The sequence below is a fragment of the Littorina saxatilis genome, linkage group LG17 (genome assembly GCF_037325665.1).
Source record: "Littorina saxatilis isolate snail1 linkage group LG17, US_GU_Lsax_2.0, whole genome shotgun sequence".
NCBI lineage: Eukaryota > Metazoa > Mollusca > Gastropoda > Littorinimorpha > Littorinidae > Littorina > Littorina saxatilis.
The window spans coordinates 65,210,599-65,231,609 of record NC_090261.1 but is presented as its reverse complement, the minus strand read 5'-3'; the positions used below and the strand labels follow the sequence as shown (position 1 = coordinate 65,231,609).

The 21,011-nt window shown below is 42.5% G+C and overlaps 1 protein-coding gene across 3 annotated transcripts in view; it reads left to right on the top strand.

Moving 5' to 3' along the window:
- The window catches only part of LOC138952181 (zinc finger protein 729-like), a 40,588-nt gene extending 20,083 nt beyond the window's left edge, over positions 1 to 20,505 (top strand). The window contains exons 3-6 of one of the 3 annotated variants that reach the window (XR_011451318.1): positions 8,440 to 9,444; positions 12,046 to 12,132; positions 15,888 to 18,010; positions 18,609 to 20,505. Coding sequence is in view for 1 of the 3 variants with exons in the window: in XM_070323780.1 (XP_070179881.1) it covers positions 8,440 to 9,444; positions 12,046 to 12,132; positions 15,888 to 17,266 (2,471 nt within the window). In the remaining 2 variants the exon portion in view is untranslated. Of the gene's footprint in view, positions 1 to 8,439; positions 9,445 to 12,045; positions 12,133 to 15,887 lie in introns of all 3 variants that reach the window. The other 2 variants (XR_011451319.1, XM_070323780.1) reach the window with 2 other exon arrangements.
- Positions 20,506 to 21,011: the final 506 nt, after the last annotated feature.

The window sequence follows — 21,011 nt, the reverse complement described above, 5'->3', positions numbered from 1 at the left end:
AACACAAATGTATGATTGTCCGAAGAGCATCCTCTATGTCCCTAGCCATACCATCTGACATGGGTATGTCCTGCAGTGTTACCAAGGACTGAGTCACTACCTCGGATAGTCGACAATTTACCAGACGTTCCAGACCCACACGATGACACAGGTTAAGCCTTTCTACAGGTCGTCTTATTCGAGTCGATCGCCTGCGTGGGGGTGATCTAGCAGAAGTTTCTCCCTCAGTCTCAGAAATTTCTTCCTCACTCCCAGAAGTTTCTTCCTCATTCCCAGAAGTTTCTTCCTCAGTCTCAGAAATTTCTTCCTCACTCTCGGTCTCTTCTGACGATGCATCTGCTTGCTCTCCTGATGAACTGTCTTCTGACTCAGACTTAGCCTTTTCACTGTCATCTCGGGTAGAGGGGACAAAGGCTGGAGCATTAACATTCAACCCATCTCTCTCAAGTTTGATTAAAACTTGAAAAGGTTCCATATCAGTCTCCTCCTGTTCATCATCTGACTCGATGACTGGGATGTTCTTCTTGGGAATGTTGCGTCTGGGTGCAGGTGTAGGTCGTACTGCCATTGTGTCACCTCCTAGCATACCGATCGGAAGGAGAAGATTTCTGTGCAGCGTTCGCTTGGGACCACTGCCCGTCTCCTCTTGAACCGTGTATACTGGAACGTTAGGCGACTTTGACACAACAATGTAGACTCCCTTCTCCCACCTGTCTGTCACCTTGGAGACAATCCTGGGTCCCAGTCGTCGAACCAAGACCCGGTCTCCACATTCCAACTCAGCTGCATGAGCAGCAGAATCGTATCTGGCCTTGTTTCTGTTTGCTGACTTGGTCATATTTGCTGTGGCCAAGTCGTACGATTTCTTCAGCTGCTCTTTCAGTGTTCTGACGTACTGCCGTGGGGTTCTTTTGTCTTTACTCAGATCTATACCAAACGCTAGATCAATCGGCAGCCGTGGTTGTCTCCCGAAAAACAAGAAATACGGACTAAAAGAAGTGCTTTGGTGAATACAGCAGTTGTACGCGTGGACTGCTGCGGGTAAGCTTTTCCTCCAGTCAACCTTTTGCTCATCTTCCAGACTTCGCAACATGTGGATTAGTGTTCTGTTCCACCTCTCCACCGGATTCCCAGAAGGGTGGTAAGGTGTCGTCCTACACTTCTTTATGCCTGCCAGATCGCATACTTCCTTCAGAAGTTGTGACTCAAAATCACGTCCCTGATCTGACAGAATGCGTTTAGGAAACCCATAGATCATGAAGAAATTGTTCCACAGAGCCTTAGCCACAGTCTTAGCAGTCTGGTCTTTAGTACAAATGGCAGTACCAAACTTGGTAAAATGATCCATTACCACTAAGATATTCTGCTTCTGTCCCTTCACATCAATAGTAAGATAATCGATGGAGAGTAGCTCAAGAGGGAATGATGTCTCTATGCTGTTCATAGGAGCTTTCTGTTGACGCGCCCCCCTTCGAATACAGCGACTGCATTTCTTGATCTTAGTTTCAATGTCTCGAGCCATGTACGGCCAAAAGAAACGGAGTCTGGCTTGTCGGATTGCGTCTTCAGCATGTGTATGGAACAAATCCTCATGGACTCCCCTCATGGCTTCAGCCCTATGGGAGGAAGGAACAACTAGCTGCCACCTAATGTTGTCTTCTTCCAGCACTCTTCTGTATAAGACACCGTCCTTCACCTCTAATTTTCCCTGTTCTTTGGCAAGCATCTTCAACTCGGGGGTACAGTGTTCTGTTTTGCTGGCATCCAACTTCACTCTCTGTTCCAAGTGTTTTATCACTATCGCTAAGTTTTTGTCTTCCAGCTGAAGTTTTCGCCAGCAGCGCTCAGATCTCGGTGTTGGTTCTTCAGGCGGGCCCAGAATGTCATCACTAATCAGTTCCGGGTTCTTGACTAAATGTTCAACTGCTGGGTACCACTCTGACTCAGAATCCTGAAATTCTGTGTCGTCTTGAAACTGTTCGCGATGCTGGACTGACTGGCGACAAAGAGTAGCAGTACGACGGACTCCCTTAGCGGTGAGGATGGCACACACAGTTTCCCGGTTCAATTCTACGGTTGCCTGGGCCTCTTCCTCAAACCTTTTTGCCTTATCGCGCAGGAACTCAGTCTCCTCCATCATTTTCTGGTACTCTAGGTCTTCTTCAGGCGGCTCCTGCGGACGTCGGGATAGAGCATCGGCATCGACGTGAGTTGTCCCCTTCTTATACCTCAGTTGAAAGTCAAAGATTGATAGTGATGAAAGCCAACGGTGACTGGTCGCGTCAAGTTTTGCATTTTTTAGAATGTAGCAGAGCGGATTGTTGTCCGTCACGACGGTCACTGGCGAGCCCAGAAGATAGTCGCTGAACTTGTCGCTCATGGCCCACTTCAGTGCAAGAAATTCCCGTTTGTGTGCCGGATAATTCTGCTCAGACTTGTTCAATCCCCGGCTTGCGTAGGCTATCACCTTCAACTGTTTGTCCTGTTCCTGGTACAGTACGGCGCCTAAACCTGTGCCACTGGCGTCGCAATGAAGAGTAAAAGGTTTTCTCTTGTCGGCAATCCCCAGAACAGGTGAATTTGTGAGCGCTTGAATGATCGACTGGAATGCTTTTTGTTGTTTCTCACCCCACAGATGGGAAATATCTGACGAGAGACTCAGAGTGGGCTTCTTTGATCCTGTCTTCTTCTTGCACTTAGCTGGAACATATCCTATCGTCAAGTCATTCAGGGGTTTTGCCAGACTGGCGAAGTCTTCGATAAAACGGCGATAAAACCCTGCAAAACCAAGGAAAGACTTGACCTCTTTCACGGTGGAGGGTCTTGGCCATGAAGTGACAGCCGCAAGTTTCTCTGGGTCAGGGCGTATGGTCCCTTCTGATATCATGTAACCCAGATGACGGATCTCGGTGGCTCCGAAAATACATTTGGACGGATCAAGCTTCAAATTGAATTTTCTCAGTCTTTCGAGCACTTTCACTGTTCTTTCCTCCAGTTCTTCAAGCGACTGTGCATGAATCAAAATATCGTCCAGAAATATTATCAGCTCAACAAGATTCATGTCACTAAAAACAGTCTCCATGAGTCTCTGAAAACAAGCGGGAGCATTCACTAGTCCTTGGGATAACCTATCCCACTCAAACAAACCAAAAGGAGTAATAAATGCTGACACTTTGCTGGCATGATCAGACATGGGAACCTGATAATAAGCTTTACACAGATCCATGCTGGAAAAATACTTAGCTCCGCTTAGTGTCAAAAACAGATCCTCAACCTTTGGGATGGAGTAGCTATCTCTCACTGTACGTGCATTAACTTTTCTGTAATCAACACACATTCTGAGCGCACCAGTCTTCTTTCTCACAAGGACTATGGGACTTGCAAAAGAAGAGTTTGATGGTCGTATGACCTTTGAATCCAACAACCCCTGAATATGTTGTCGGCATTCCTCAAAGTCTCTTGGAGAAAGAGGTCTTGCTCTTTCTCTGATGTCAGGTCCAGGCTGCAGCTCAATGTCAAAAAGTCCTGTCTCAGCCCGACCAATGTCAAACTCACTTTTAATAAAAACATCACTAAAACTGTCCAGTCGTTTTCCAAAACGATCACACCACTCAGGCGGAGCTTTCTCACCAAACTGAAACTTTAGTCCTGAGGGTTCTGAGGATGTGGTAGTAGTTGCACTGCAAGCATGTACAGTATTGCTGTCACTGTCACTGTCAGTACTCTCACTGGATGACAACGTACTCAATAGTTTGTGAAGGTCATACTCAGCATGTACAACAAACAAATCTGCAACAATCTGACGTTTTCTAACAACAATGTTACAATCAGAACTGTTACATAAAAAGACTTTAAGACGGGGTAGAGCACTGGTAGGCACCTTGCAACTGATCACCCTCAGACCTTCAGGTAGGGTATGAAAAACTGGCTCTTGAACAAGAACTGAACTTCGCGTACTTGGTACGTGAGCTCCGCTGAAACCCTTGACCTCAACGGTCTCACCGGCCGGGACAGTGACATCCTTTTCAAGTAGTCTCACTGAACCAAGCCGTCCGGTCTCATTTCTGGCTAAGTCTTTGTATGCAAAAGCTACTTCACTTCTGAGAGGTAACACAGTTGCGAAATGCCCCCCGACTCTCTGCTCACACTTCTTCGCGAACAGATTAAGGGTGTTTGTGCCGATAATGAATGGTACTTTAGAAGAATACTCAGTATCGGGGCAAACAAGAACCATAGTGGACACACTCTCCCTCACACCAACAACATCCAATGGCAAACACACACTCATCACAACATAGCCCAAATATGGTACAATACTTCCACCCGCCCCTCTCACAGTGAGTTCAGTCTCCAGATCACGCAGTTCCAAATGCTGGAAATGTTTTCGATAGAAAGATTCACCGACTGTAGACACCTGTGACCCTGTGTCGATGAGACACGTACTACGCACATCACCTATCTGGATAGGTGTCTCACAGGCTGGTCCCACTAAAGAGTCAATGTTACTGTCACAATCATCTGTATTAAGTTCGGCAATAATATCTGTGCTGCTTAAATTAACCGACGTCCTGGAGGTGTTCTTCACTACTACTCTCACAGTCAGATCAGTGCACTGTGCACTGAGCACTATCAACCCTGGTGGAAGTAGATCAGGATCTCGGGGAAAAATGTTAATATCCTTGGTCGTTTCATCAGGTATTTTCCCCCGTAGTTCTAATGTCTTCCCAGGATTGATACTGACTGTGAGAGGACTTTGCAGCCTAACTGCATTGAGACTCAACAAACCGCTGTCGATGATGTCGGCGGCCTTGTTGAGTCTCCGGGCTCTCTCCGTGGCAGGAAGCTCAGTCAACGGCGGCCCGTTGCCATTGACTGACGACCGTTTAACGGGCTGCCCATCTTGGACCGCTCCTCCGCGACTCTCCTGGGATTTGGAGGACTCCTGCAATCCCTCGCGATGTGTGCCCCAAACACCCCGCAATTGAAACACAGTCTCTTGCCCCCCCTCGGTGCAGGTCTCACGCCCTCTGTTGGGGCAGGCCGAAGGCGCTCTGCCACTTTGTCGGCCAGCTTGTCGTAGTCAATGGCAGGGGCCTCCACCTGGTGGGCGTGTGCCTGTGTTGTGGCCTTCGTTGCCGATGCTGGGGCCATCTCCGCCGTCCGGCGGACCATCAGCAGTAAGTCGTCCAGGGCTGGTGCTGCTGTCCCTGGAAAACCAAATTTGTTGCGCATCTCCAGGGCCAGCAGAGGCAGGGTCGACTGTAAACCCGTACAGAAGGTTCTGTAGAGTTTCGTCTGGAGTTCTTCTTTTCCGAGCTTGGCCATCGTGTTGATCTCCAGCAGCTCCCCCCAAAGCTGAAGCAGAAAATCAGCTGCCTTCTCTTTTGGTTTGAGCCTTCTGCTGGCAAAGGCAAGGAGCTGGGCCTCAGTGTCCTCCACACACCCAAAAAGACTACGGATTTTAGAAATAATGTCCGCGTTGGTGGTCAGTTCCTTCACGGCGTTGAAGGCCACTCCCCTCAAGCTGGCCAAGATGCGGGAGTCGCAAGGCTTGAGGTCGGGTGTCAGCAGAAATGATTCCATCTGCTGAGCCCAAGCCCTAAAATCACACTCGTTCCCTCCAGCGGGGGCAAGGCCGGTGAAAGTCTTCAACCTCTGAGGCTGGGGAGGGTTGTCCACTTGGACCGTGATGGGTTGCTGGCGTTGACGACCCAGTTCCTCTGTGACGCCAGCCAGTCGCTCTCGCAGGTCGTTCAGCTCGGCTGTGGCGGCGTCAGTCGCCTCTTGCTTCTGCTTGATGGCCTCCTCCTTCTGACGCCCCAGCTCATTGGCCATCTCCTTGACCTGGTCCCGCAACTCCGCCATCTCGTCAGCGGTTGGGGCCGTCTCACGAGCCATCTTTTTAAATCTGTATCACCCTGGTTGTGTACCGCGTGTTACAAATTAAAAAAAAATATGTCCTACAAAAAATCCAAAAATTTTCCTTCTTCTTACTACTGTATAACTTCTTTTTCCTTTCTCTATTTTTTTATGTACTAAGTTGAAAATTTTCTGTGAAACAAAAAAACCTCGAGCCCCACATTGGGCGCCAAAATGTAAACCTACTGCTAATACATATTTTATTTCAGTGTTAGCATGGTTAAAGGGAGGATTCGGGGTGAGGTACAATCTTGCTTTCACAATAAACAAACAAAAAATGAGGTAGTGTTCTAAGAAATTTATTTTGGATAAAGCATTTCCTTTAAATCAGTTTTCAGATTACAATCATATGTTCAACCGACAAAATATAAAAGTTCTTCTGTTTAAATTACTTAGTTTCAAAAATACAAAATCTCCTCTCTAAAAATCTAAAACTCTCTCATCAAAAACCAGACACAACCAGGGGTCCACTAGACCAAAAAATATCCATCGTGAATCAAACGCTTGCTGATCGATGATCAACAACAAAAAGGTTACCCCTGGAAAATAAAACAACACAGCATAAGTATAATTCAACAATCATCAAGATAAAATTTCAGTTTCACTAGAACACTTTTTTATACACCATAGAACAAAACAAAAAGAACATAACACATGATACAACACAATACGTAAACAATACAATGTTATTGTCATGACTGAAGAATGGAATACACTAGGAATATCATATCATGTAATACATGATATATGGAATCCAACCCAATCAGAAATATTGTCTAAACCACAGCCCCACTTGTCTGTGATAACAATGATTCCTCCATAATAGATAGAAGTTATGTTAAGACTATATCAGACACAGCTACAAGCAGAGTCAATCAAAACTATACTTCATCCATTTAGTGATTAGCTATAAGCATAATCACCCTTACAGAAAACCTAAGACATTCACTTGATGTCTCAAATTATTCTTGATGTAACCAGTTGCAGTGCACACTCGAAATTACATCTCTCATAAAGCCGACAGTTAACAAAACAACTGTGCAGACTTAATCTCAGTTCGCGTGGTGATTCCTCTTATCTCAATACAGTGCCTATGTTCCATTCCTTACAACCATGAACAATCCACACAAAACAAATACTTCAGTCTTCCTGTGCTCCGCACAACAACATTTATGCAATACCCAAATTAATGACAAATCAACTTGAATTAATTGCAGAAATGAATAAGTTGTTAACACTTATCATTTCTATGCCTCAAAACAAGAACAAACAACATCTTGAAACTTTTAGGAAAACCACATGGCCAGGCACCATGTAAGTAAATCATGCAACAAAGGAAAATCAAGTTTTATCAAATATAGTCCTAAAATAATAATCAACTATTACTCACAACTAATACATAAAAAGACATCTTGTATAATCAAAACATTATAGTAAAAACACTAACCTATCATGTCACAATTCATTTCTTCTACAACTTCATACCATCACTTTGCTCAGACACCACATGGTCTTTCTGGCATCTTTCCCAGAATCTCATAATTAATTTCAATCCCAAGAATCCTTCAAGAATAAAAAGTGCCACCTCATATAACTTTTCAAAACAGTACACAATACATATTAGAAACAAACTAACTTAATATTTAAGCCATTTCTTACCTGGTTTAGAAATAAAACGTTTTATAATTCAGGACAAATTTGGGCTGGATCAGCTGGTTCAGTCAGATTCTCAAGGAAAGGAAGATTCAAGTCTTGTAGAAACCCAAAGGTAATTATTAATTTAGAACAGTTTACCTCTTAACAAATAAAACAACATTTCCAAATATTCACTAAAATTACCAAGCTTCAATTAAGCATCTTTCAAATAATTTCTAAACACTAAATATATTTTTAAAGTTCCCAAAAACTATAAACTATAACATTCCTGGTTATTAAAAACTGGGATCCAAGACATGTCTATACTCTTAAACTAAAACAAATTTTCTAATAATAATATTCTAAAACATCATTAAATCATTACTAAATAGTACAAGTAAAGCATAACTAAACAATAATACAACTTTAGACCTTACAAAACAAAATGGTAAAAAACGAATTGGAACCAAACAAGGGAAGTAATTCAAATCATCAAATATTTTAGAACAGCCACAGTTCTTCCCCTTGAGTTGATATAGAAGTTTCTCAGAGCAGCTAACTAGTAAACTGTGAAAGAACTACTAATCTTTCACTGGTTTACACAAACAAATAAGGTGGGGTTTTGGGTAGCGTTTGCTGTACAGAATTCTGTACATGATTTTCAGCCCTGTCTTTTCAAACTCGTAGCCCCGGAAAGTTATAAATAGACCACAGCTTTAATTGATTAATGCATGCAACAAAGTAATTCTGGATTTTTACTTTTAAAGGATATTGCATTGGGTCCTTTTTTTAACCAGACATGAGACTTGCAACAAGTTTTACCAGTTAGAAAAGCTGAAATTGATACTGATAGATCTTTATTTATCAGCAAACTGTCTGTTGCAGTGCCAGACAGAGAGGATGTGAGCAGAGAGAAGACAGCCACTAACTCCATGCTACAGACCTGTGAAGGACAAGCCGCAGCCAGCGCTGACAGTGACAGTGACACCTGTCTGAAGGAAGAGACAAAAGTAGGACAAGCTGCAGCCAGCGCTGACAGTGACAGTGATACCTGTCTGAAGGATGAGACAAAAGTAGGACAAGCCGCAGCCAGTGCTGACAGTGACAGTGACACCTGTCTGAAGGATGAGACAGAAGTAGGACAAGCTGCAGCCAGCGCTGACAGTGACAGTGATACCTGTCTGAAGGATGAGACAGAAGTAGGACAAGCTGCAGCCAGCGCTGACAGTGACAGTGATACCTGTCTGAAGGAAGAGACAAAAGTAGGACAAGCCGCAGCCAGCGCTGACAGTGACAGTGATACCTGTCTGAAGGATGAGACAAAAGTAGGACAAGCCGCAGCCAGCGCTGACAGTGACAGAGATACCTGTCTGAAGGATGAGACAGAAGTAGGACAAGCCGCAGCCAGCGCTGACAGTGACAGTGATACCTGTCTGAAGGATGAGACAGAAGTAGGACAAGCTGCAGCCAGCGCTGACAGTGACAGTGACACCTGTCTGAAGGAAGAGACAAAAGTAGGACAAGCTGCAGCCAGCGCTGACAGTGACAGTGATACCTGTCTGAAGGATGAGACAGAAGTAGGACAAGCTGCAGCCAGCGCTGACAGTGACAGTGATACCTGTCTGAAGGAAGAGACAAAAGTAGGACAAGCCGCAGCCAGCGCTGACAGTGACAGTGATACCTGTCTGAAGGAAGAGACAAAAGTAGGACAAGCCGCAGCCAGCGCTGACAGTGACAGTGATACCTGTCTGAAGGATGAGACAAAAGTAGGACAAGCCGCAGCCAGCGCTGACAGTGACAGAGATACCTGTCTGAAGGAAGAGGTAGGAGCAGAGCTGTCTGAGGCTGACAAGGCTCTCCGTCCCCTTTCGTGGTTATCCGCAAAACAAGGTATATTGTTTATAAATGAATTAAGGAAGTTCCGTTTTGCGGTTTTGAAGTTCCGTTTTTGCGGTTTTGTGTTAACTGCTACACGCAAACACACATGCATGAACTCATGCACAAACAAATACACACGGGTGGGAGTAGTTCCGTATAATTACGGAATTCCGTATAGCAAAAATTTCAACAACAACAAAAAAGTGAGGAAAAAAACCTGAATCCTAATCGCGTCTATATCGGTTTCCGACCTTCGGTTCGCGCAACTTCCGATCCATAAAACTGAAAATACTTCCGGAAATAACATGCCGTCCGCCATTTTTGTCTCGAATGAAACCTAGACATCGCGAGCTCGGTTTACTTAAGATGGAGCTAATTACCGATGAGTCGAAGACACGAAAGATCGACCAGAGCTTACATAAAAACAAGTGGAGGAACGACTGGATGAACTTGGTGGACGATTTAAATCGCCCATTTAGAAAATGGCTTCGCAAAACGTCAGCAGTGGTCTCAGCCTGGTGTTTAGTTTGCAGCAAACAAATTTTTTTTCAGTATAGCTCAGATTTGTTGCTCCCACCCTGCATACACACACAAACACCTACTCTCTCACTCACTCACACCAAGTTAATGTTCTTAAAACATTGTTATGCACCTCAATAAACTCTCCTCAGGCAGTGAAGTTTGAAGGTGAGTAGTGTAGTCTCCTAAATTGCTCAACACTGGACAGTCCGGAGTGCAGTTATATGTCCTGTGAATGAGCGAGTCAAAGTTTTATCGTGAAAACTGACGCTTTTCGCTACAATTTTACATCGGTTTTAACATACTGCCGCGGTTCTTAACGTCTGCAAAGGCTTACAAGTTTTTGAAACAAGCGTTTGGGACACTTCTTTGATTTTAACCAAATCTCTGCATGACTATGATTAAAATCTGGTATCGAGATCGATGTGCATGCTTTGGGACCGCATACTTTCGTTCGACCTCAGTGTGTTTTCATTTGCAAACCCTTAACCCACGAGTACCGTAAAATCCCTAGCAAACGCCCACCCCCCCCCCCCCTCCGCACAGATTTCGGGTAAAAGTAGGGGGGGGGGGGGGGGGGCATTTGCTAGGTATACACCCCTTTGCAAGATAAAGTGTCATTAAATTTTCCCGAGAAAAAAAGTGATACAACCATGTGATTTATGCAATTTTAATGACAAATAAACACACCGTTTGTTTACACAAATAAAGATCAACATCCTGTGATAGGGAAAAAAAAAAACCCCACAAGTGACCTTGATTCTTTTAATTCTCAGAATAACGTCAGCACAAACACAGTTTCTTCTCTTGTTTGGAGATCAGGTAGGGTTGATGATCGTGGGCTCATTCTAGTCCGAAGTCAACATCATCGTCTTCACTGTCGTCTCCACTCTCAGCTTCTTCTGGGGCATCTCCATTTGCTGTGATCGCGAGGCAGGATAGTGCCGATTTAATTTGGAAACCACTCCAGTCGTTTCAGGTCGTATGTTCTCCCACGCCCTGCTGACCCATTTGATGACGTCTTGCCTTCTAGGCTGCTTGAGGTTGTCAGCAGCTGCTGCTGTCGGTGGTCTTGCTTCTCTCATCCACTCAACCCAGCAGTCTCTGATACCATATTTAAAAGGTTTGGTGAAAAAAACCACCCGGGGTGGGCGTTTGCTAGGTAGTGACCCCTCTGCACAACTTTTGGCCAAAAGTGGGGGGTGGGCGTTTGCTAGATACTGGGCGTTTGCTAGGGATTTTACGGTAGTTACGGGGCTTCATTAAACAAGCAAGACAACTATGTGTGGGTAAATAATTGAATAGAAAACTGTTTACCATAATCGTTTAAGGAAAGAATAACATTACTTTATGGGTGGTATCAATCAAAACGCCCATGTCATTCCTGATCATTGACGGACCCGGACATAAACCAATCCTCCATATTACGACCTCTCCATATAACGACCGAATTTCGGTTACAGTTTCAAAGGTACAGTTACAGTTACAGTTACAGAGGTACCACTGTACAATCCCGATAAAACTTTGTTTAAAGCTTATGTTCATAAAATAAAAAAACTTTGTAGAATAATGATCCCTGTGTCTGTTTGCCGCTTAACTTCGCTCTTTGTTATTATCAAAAATACTAACCTCTGTTGATTTTGTAGTAAGATATCTCTCTCTCTCTCTCTCTCTCTCTCTCTCTCTCTCTCTCTCTCTCTCTCTCTTTCTCTCTCTCTCTCTCTCTCTCTCTCTCTCCCCCCCCCCCCCCAATGAAACAAATCTTTGGTAATAAACGAACGCAAAATCTCAAAGTCAAAGCTAAATTTGTCAATATACAAGTATAATTATATAGACGAGTGAACCAAAAACGATACAGTGAAACCCCCATTTCAGTCAAGACATACAAAAATCGGAGAAAAGCCGGTCTCAAAAAGGAGGGAGACTTAAAATAGAGTTAAATTTGTAGATGTTATGAAACAGTATATCTGAAGTATTATCGTACGTACACAGTCATACACAAGAACCAGCTTTTATTCCTGACCACACAGCAGAAGTTCAATGAAGTGCTGGTTGCTTTTATGTTATCATTGTATTTTGTTGATGTTTCATCAGATGCTGGTGCTGATGATGACGGCGATGATGATGACTGCGATGATAATAACGACGAGAACTTTGGTGATGTTGACCAGGATTTCTTTGGTAAGCCAGCACAAAAATGTTAAGAGGGGAAAACCACTGAGTCTGCACTAGTGAGCTTCTTTCTCTGAGAAGACACAGAGTTTTAAACCATCTCCACACAAACCCCAAACCATAGTACCAAGCTTTTCTTTTTCTCAGAATGTTTTACAAACTGAGGCATGGGAATTCCAAAATAGAAAAAAATCTGAAAATAGGCCATGTTTCAGGGGCCGCCTAGGCCCCGGCGGGGTACAGGGGCAGAGCCCCGTTGGGAGGACCAGTGGGGCAAAGCCCCCGGAAGGAAAACGAATTTTAGACCAATATTTTGATAGTTCTTGTGTTAGCAAATAATGGATAGAGAGACAATTGTATACATATAATTTAATTTACCTTTTTTCCGCGGACACATTTTTATTTTCGCTGAAACATAATTTCCTTTTCGCGGAAATTCGCGATTTTGCGGAAATCGCGGACAATTCCCATGCCTGAAACTACAGTACATTCAAATATCTCTTTAGTCTATAAAAAAAAAATACTCATAACTTTGTTCGTACTGGCTACACACACTTTGAGTGTATACACGATTCTGCCCCCTGTATGCTTACTGACGTTAACTTCGGGTCTTGAAACGAATTTGCCATTCAAAGCCACCTTTGCAATAGGAACCCAGAGCAGTTGACTATCAAGGTACTAAAAACAAACAAAAAACAATCGGGCGCTGCACAGCCTTTACTTTAATGTCGATTACGTTTTCGGAGTGTACATAAAAGACAAGACAACCACATCAACACTCCGAGTCTTATTCGACGCCATTTTGCGAAGGGACGTAATTAACTTTCGATTCATAGAATCAAAATACACTTGGCGGGCAGGTATCATGCAAGTGCATGAAATCCTTGAAAGTGCTTGAATTTGGAAGGGTCACTTTCAAGGCCTTGAAAGTGCTTGAATTTGGAGGGGTCAGTTTAAAGGCCTTGAAAGTGCTTGAATTTGGAGGGGGTCAGTTTCAAGGCCTTGAAAGTGCTTGTATTTGGAGGGGTCAGTTTTAAGGCCTTGAAAGTGCTTGAATTTGGAGGGGTCAGTTTCAAGGCCTTGAAAGTGCTTGAATTTGGAGGGATCAGTTTTGAAGGCCTTGAAAGTGCTTGAATTTGGAGGGGTCAGTTTCAAGGCCTTGAAAGTGCTTGAATTTGGAGGGGTCAGTTTCAAGGCCTTGAAAGTGCTTGAATTTGGAGGGGTCAGTTTCAAGGCCTTAAAAGTGCTTGAATTTGGAGGGGTCAGTTTCAAGGCCTTGAAAGTGCTTGAATTTGGAGGGGTCAGTTTCAAGGCCTTGAAAGTGCTTAGAAAATTGGCAAGGTTCTTGAAAGTCCTTAAAAACTTTAATGCTGCAAACTCATTACACAACAACCACCCACAATAAACAATTGCAATGATTAATTATTTGATAACCTCAAAGAAAAGTTGAACAGTAACCTACAGTCCCTTTTGAGTCTGTCTGCTTCCAAACCATCGTCTGCTACGAATCTGTCGCCTTCAAAATTAAACTATTCGTTTCTGAACATCCAATGATTTAAATCGGCGTGTGGGAAGGGGGTATGATAACCAGCGAGTGTTTCATTGCGAGCTTTGAAGGTAAGAGGGTGCTTGATCATCTCTTCAGAAGGTTTTGAAAGTCCTTGAAAAGTCCTAGAAAAGTCCTTGAATTTTAGAACAAAAATACTGTACTGCTTGGGACAAACACACACAAAGACACAACACACGCAAAAAAACTTATGTTGCACAGCTGTTTATTGTTGGAATATGGAACACACTTGACGTGTGTAGAAGTGGTTGTATACTATGCGTGTGTACATTTTTGCCAGCCCTGTATGCACTCTGAAAAAGAGATGTCGGAAGTCAATACATACGTCGGATAGATTTTTGTTGTGAGTACTTCCTAATGACTTGCAAGGGGGCATTTCATTGTCTTATTATTTGAACAGACCTGACGGGCGCAGTGGCGTGATGGCAAGATGTCGGCCTCCTAATCTGGAGGTTGTGAGTTCGAATCCTGATCGCTGCCACCTGGTGGGTTAAGAGTGGAGTTTTTTCTGATCTCCCAGGTCAACTTATGTGCAGACCTGCTAGTGACAACCCCCTTCATGTGTACACGCAAGCACAAGACCAAGTGCGCACGGAAAAGATCCTGTAATCCATGTCAGAGTTTGGTGGGTTATAGAAACACAAAAATACCCAGCATGCCTCCCCCGAAATCGGCGTATGCTGCCTGAATGCCGGGGTAAAAACAGTCATACACGTAAAAATCCACTTGTGCTAAAAACATGAGTGAACGTGGGAGTCTAAGTTACTACATGTAAGCCCATGAACAAAGAAGAAGAAGAAGAAAAACAGACCTTCGATTGTCGGAGTGTATACAGACCTTTCACTCCTGTATACACTCGGAGTGTATATCAGTAAAACCTCCCACTAACGACCTTGAAAATGTCCAGAAAAATCGGTCGTAAAAAGGAGGGGTCTTTATTGGGAGTTTGGGAGGTATCATTTTTTTTCACAGGGGAGGCAACTGTGTTAAGCAGTTCTGTCTTTCTTGTGTTCGTTATCCCATTTTTGTTTCCATTTGATGTGCATATGGATTAGCATGATGTATGTGCATTTACCAGCGCACTGACAGGCAGACATAACACACACGTACGTACACATAACAGACACGTAGGTAAAACTCGGTCATTGACCCCGGGTAAGAAGGTCAGTTTAAACTGGGACAGGAAGAGTTTCCTCTTAGACATCAAAAAAGGTCAGTGTCTGTAAACTGGGTCAGGCAGCTGGTCTCAGCTGGAAAGTATGGGTCATTGACCGAGGTTGGTGGGAAAGTATGGGTCATTGACCGAGGTTGGTGGGAAAGTATGGGTCATTGACCGAGGTTGGTGGGAAAGTATGGGTCATTGACCGAGGTTGGTGGGAAAGTATGGGTCATTGACCGAGGTTGGTGAGCACACACTCACATAATACGTACACAGCACTTCATTATTGAGTCGTCAGTTCCCAACCCCTCCCACCCTTTTTCTCTCTCGCTCTCATTAATTCCCATATTAGTATCACTAGTGTGTATGCTTATAATTAGTGAGGTCTCCATAAAGCAAGTTTTTACAATATTAGGGGAATTATAAGCTCATGAAAAGAAATGACTTGTAAGCTAACAATGTTTAACTGGAGATATTTGTTGCAAGATGTGGGCCTGACCAGGATCGCGGGACAGGAGCAACAAACCCTTGGTGTTATGGAGATGGCTGAAACATGTGACATGACGTGTTTCAAGCCATTGCACTATCAATACATGTACATTTTCAGTTTGTTCTGGACCCTTTTAATTTCAGGGATTTTTGATTTTCTGCAGTTATAGCCCTGAATATGTTGTTTTGTTGAGCTAGTTTGCATATTTTGTGTGCTATGCAATTTCTGGTGATGTAGGTGTCGATTGCATGAGTGGTAAAAAAAAAAGGGAGATTTTACATCTTTTTCGAGAGGTGACATGACAAAAAGCGCTGTCCAGTTCAAATTACGTCATTGTTTATTTAGTTGTTTACAAAGATGATCAATCCTTTAGAAAGTGGTCGATGGGAGGATCCTATGGTGTTTGAGGATTACATCAAGTCTTAATCAAAAACTCCCAATAGTTTCAGAGATACAGACACTTTTGTGAGGCTCTGGGTCGTCCTGTGAACCAGTTAGGAAATCTGAAACTGATCGATCTTTGTTTGAAGAAACATTGTCTGTTACAGTGCCAGACAGAGAGAATGTGAGCAGAGAGAAGACAGCCACTAACTCCATGCTACAGACCTGTGAAGGACAAGCTGCAGCCAGCGCTGACAGTGACACCTGTCTGAAGGAAGAGACAGAAGTAGGACAAGCTGCAGCCAGCGCTGACAGTGACAGTGATACCTGTCTGAAGGATGAGGCAGGAGAAGAGGTGTCTGGGGCTCACAGTAACTTCAACACTAATTCACGGCCAAACTCAAACAGGGCAGGAGCCAACCTGTCAGCATGTAAAACTCGCCCCAAAAAAGAAAGAAAAAAACAAATAGGAGAAAAGGTACATCAGTGCTCAGATTGTGATGCTTCCTTTGCCTTTCTAAGTAGGTTGAAGAGACATCGGCGGGTGCATACCGGTGAACGACCGTATCAATGTGGTCAGTGCAATGCCACTTTTGCACAGTCTGAGGCTCTAAGGACACACAAAGCAACACATACAGGTGTAAAACCATATCAGTGTGGACAATGCACTGCTGCTTATGTGTACGCTTCTGCCTTGAAGAGACACGTGTTCACACATACAGGTGAGAGACCATATCAGTGTGGTCAGTGCAGTGCTGCTTTTACTGATTCTAGTACTCTGAAAAAACATGTGTTGACACATACAGGTGAACGACCACATGAATGTTTTCAATGCAATGCTACTTTCGTAGAAGCTACTGCCTTGAGGAAACACCTGAAAATACATACAGGTGAACGACCACATAAGTGTGGTCAATGTAGTGCTGCTTTTATCCAGGCTTGTAGCCTGAAGGTGCACATGTTGAAGCATACAGGAGAACGCCCACATCAATGTGACCAATGCAATGCTACTTTTCCTTTGCGTGGGTCACTCAGGGCACACAAGTTAACACATTCAAGCGAACGGCCACATATCTGTCATTTGTGTAGTGCTTCCTTTGCCTGCAAAAGCAAACTAAAGAGACACATGTTGATACATACAGGTGAGCGACCACATGTCTGTCATTTGTGTAGTGCTGCATTTGAAGCCAAAAGCAAACTAAAGAGACACATGTTTACACATAAAGGTGAACGGCCACATAAATGCGTTAATTGCTGTGCTGCATTTGCTGCGTCTTGTCACCTGAAAACGCACATGTTACAACACACAGGTAAGCTATCACATAAATGTGGGCAATGCAGTGCTACATTTTCCAAGTCTTGTTACCTGAAATCACACAAGCAGACCCATACAGTTGAACATCAACGTCAATCTGGTAAAAGACGCACGTTGAAATCGGCAAGTGCACGGCTACATATGTGTGATCAGTGCAGTGCTGTTTTTCCCACGCTTCGTAGCCTGGAGAACCATATGTTGATACATACAGTTAAACAATCATCTGTGTGATCAGTGAAGATCTGCAATTGTTGAGTCTCATTCTCTGGAGAAAAAAAACATGTCAACACATACGTGACCATATCAATGTGTACTACAGTCCAGCCTTTACTTGCACAGGGCAAGTTTCAGCAACCGACTCTTGTGCCACTCTGGTCGGTCCGCTGAAACGTGGTCTGCTCGAACCATTGTAAGCCCAAATGGTCGTCAGCACATGGATGATAATGACACCAATTAAAGAGGTGATTGTTGTAAACAGAGCACACATAGAGAGACTACAGCTAGTTAATAATGCAATGTGTGCCTGTCTGCAATGTGTGCCTGTCATCAGCACATTGATGATAATGACACCAAAGAGGTGATTGTTATAAACAAAGCACACATAGAGAGACTACAACTAGTTAATAATGCAATGTGTGCCTGTCATCAGCACATTGATGATAATGACACCAATTAAAGAGGTGATTGTTGTAAACAGAGCACACATGGAGACTACAACTAGTTAATAATGCAATGTGTGCCTGTCATCAGCACATTTATGATAATGACACCAAAGAGGTGATTGTTATAAACAGAGCACACATAGAGAGACTACAACTAGTTAATAATACAATGTGTGCCTGTCATCAGCACATTTATGATAATGACACCAAAGAGGTGATTGTTATAAACAAAGCACACATAGAGAGACTACAACTAGTTAATAATGCAATGTGTGCCTGTCATCATCACATTTATGATAATGACACCAAAGAGGTGATTGTTGTAAACAGAGCACACATAGAGACTACAACTAGTTAATAATGCAATGTGTGCCTGTCATCATCACATTTATGATAATGACACCAATTAAAGAGGTGATTGTTGTAAACAGAGCACACATAGAGACTACAACTAGTTAATAATGCAATGTGTGCCTGTCATCATCACATTTATGATAATGACACCAAAGAGGTGATTGTTAAAAACAGAGCACACATAGAGACTACAACTAGTTAATAATGCAATGTGTGCCTGTCATCAGCACATTTATGATAATGACACCAATTAAAGAGGTGATTGTTATAAACAGAGCACACATGGAGACTACAACTAGTTAATAATGCAATGTGTGCCTGTCATCAGCACATTTATGATAATGACACCAATTGAAGAGGTGATTGTTGTAAACAGAGCACACATAGAGACTACAACTAGTTAATAATGCAATGTGTGCCTGTCATCATCACATTTATGATAATGACACCAAAGAGGTGATTGTTATAAACAGAGCACACATGGAGACTACAACTAGTTAATAATGCAATGTGTGCCTGTCATCAGCACATTTATGATAATGACACCAATTAAAGAGGTGATTGTTATAAACAAAGCACACATAGAGAGACTACAACTAGTTAATAATGCAATGTGTGCCTGTCATCATCACATTTATGATAATGACACCAATTGAAGAGGTGATTGTTGTAAACAGAGCACACATAGAGAGACTACAGCTAGTTAATAATGCAATGTGTGCCTGTCATCATCACATTTATGATAATGACACCAAAGAGGTGATTGTTATAAACAGAGCACACATAGAGAGACTACAGCTAGTTAATAATGCAATGTGTGCCTGTCATCATCACATTTATGATAATGACACCAATTGAAGAGGTGATTGTTGTAAACAGAGCACACATAGAGACTACAACTAGTTAATAATGCAATGTGTGCCTGTCATCAGCACATTTATGATAATGACACCAATTGAAGAGGTGATTGTTGTAAACAGAGCACACATAGAGACTACAACTAGTTAATAATGCAATGTGTGCCTGTCATCATCACATTTATGATAATGACACCAAAGAGGTGATTGTTATAAACAGAGCACACATGGAGACTACAACTAGTTAATAATGCAATGTGTGCCTGTCAGCACATTTATGATAATAACACCAATTAAAGAGGTGATTGTTATAAACAGAGCACACATGGAGACTACAACTAGTTAATAATGCAATGTGTGCCTGTCATCAGCACATTTATGATAATGACACCAATTGAAGAGGTGATTGTTGTAAACAGAGCACACATAGAGACTACAACTAGTTAATAATGCAATGTGTGCCTGTCATCATCACATTTATGATAATGACACCAAAGAGGTGATTGTTATAAACAGAGCACACATAGAGAGACTACAGCTAGTTAATAATGCAATGTGTGCTTGTCAATGTTAGTGGCCCCGTCTAAAATTGGTCTTGTCTCTTGCAAGTAAAATATCACTTGCTCGCAGCATCCCAAATCCTGACACAAACACCATAATCATGATAACCTGATTCCTTCATAAGTGTATAACTGGGAGCATTTGGCCATCAGGATAATTGAATACTAATGGTGCATCAGCTTCCCCGAGACTGGGGTGCGGGCCTGCTGACCAGTGACCCTGAACAAACACAAGTAAAGAGGGAACGCTTGCTAAATGTTTTCATTTTGTATTTTTCATCTTTTTTAAATCTTCTAGATTATTTTATATATGTGGTCGTTGTTAATGAAATTTAAGCTACAAATGCTTGTATTTTATTTCTTACGAGGAAACTTTTTATATGTAAAATGTTGAATTTTAATGTCCAATGTAAAGCGCCATGAGACTGTTATCTGGCGATGAACAGCGCTATAGAAGAATGTTTTATTATTATTATTATTTTATGTACAGAGACCTTGCTTGTAGTTGTACAGATGCATGCAGCTTTCACTTCAAGAAAAAGCATTCGAAATCCGCGTGCATGTACTAGATACTCTTTCTATTAATCCTTTTGCAGTATGAATGTTAAAATACGTGTCAACAGAATATTAGACTAATTAATAATCATTTTGCGGTAAGTTTTATACACAAAATTATTTGTAGAGATATATATCCAAGAGAGAAGTCGAACCAAAAGACTTAAGTGACAGGCTTATACCCGAAATCTACCGTTCCATGTTGTAAATGTTTTAAATGGAACCACTATTGGTAACATGTGTTCATATATATATACGTACAATTGCTTCTCAGACTCTCAGCACAGATTGTAATTGGTCCAGTGGAGATCGGAAAAAGATACATGTTTCCGACACTCCCGTTGCAAGTGGTTGTCCCCTCTGCAAGAAAAGGTCACTCTCCCACATCACATACAAACCTGACAGTTATTTTTGGAATTCGTCTATTGGGAAAAGCTGGAGGAGGAATGGAGGATTGTAAAGTAATAAAGATGAATGTAGTGCCTATGACTTCTTTGTTGTAAAGGCTTGTGTGTGTCACTGTGTGTGTCACTGTGTGTGTCACTGTGTGTTCTGCGTGTGGCAAAGAGATGTATTTTTCAATATGTGCTTGTGTGTTGGAAATTTGTTATTTGTAAGAGTGCATTGTAAACGTCAAATAAGTATATTAAATTAGAGACATGATCTGGCAAAAACTAATGGATGAAGGATGGACGCTTACACAATATGTGCCTCGTATGTCACCTAAAGGCTTGACAAAAGTGAGAGCCCCCTTTTCATAATACTTCACATATAATTTTAGGTCTTCAATTTCAAATGGCAACTTCTATGCTTAGTGTATGTATGTGTATTCACTAGTTGCTTATATCGATGTGTGTTCATTGTCAGCCAGAATTTTCATTTTTGAGAGAATAGAGTATTATTATTGTATACCGAGCAACAAAAGAAACCCGAAAAAATTCTGCAATGTTTGATTGACAAAATCTCGAACAATTATAGAGTTAGAATT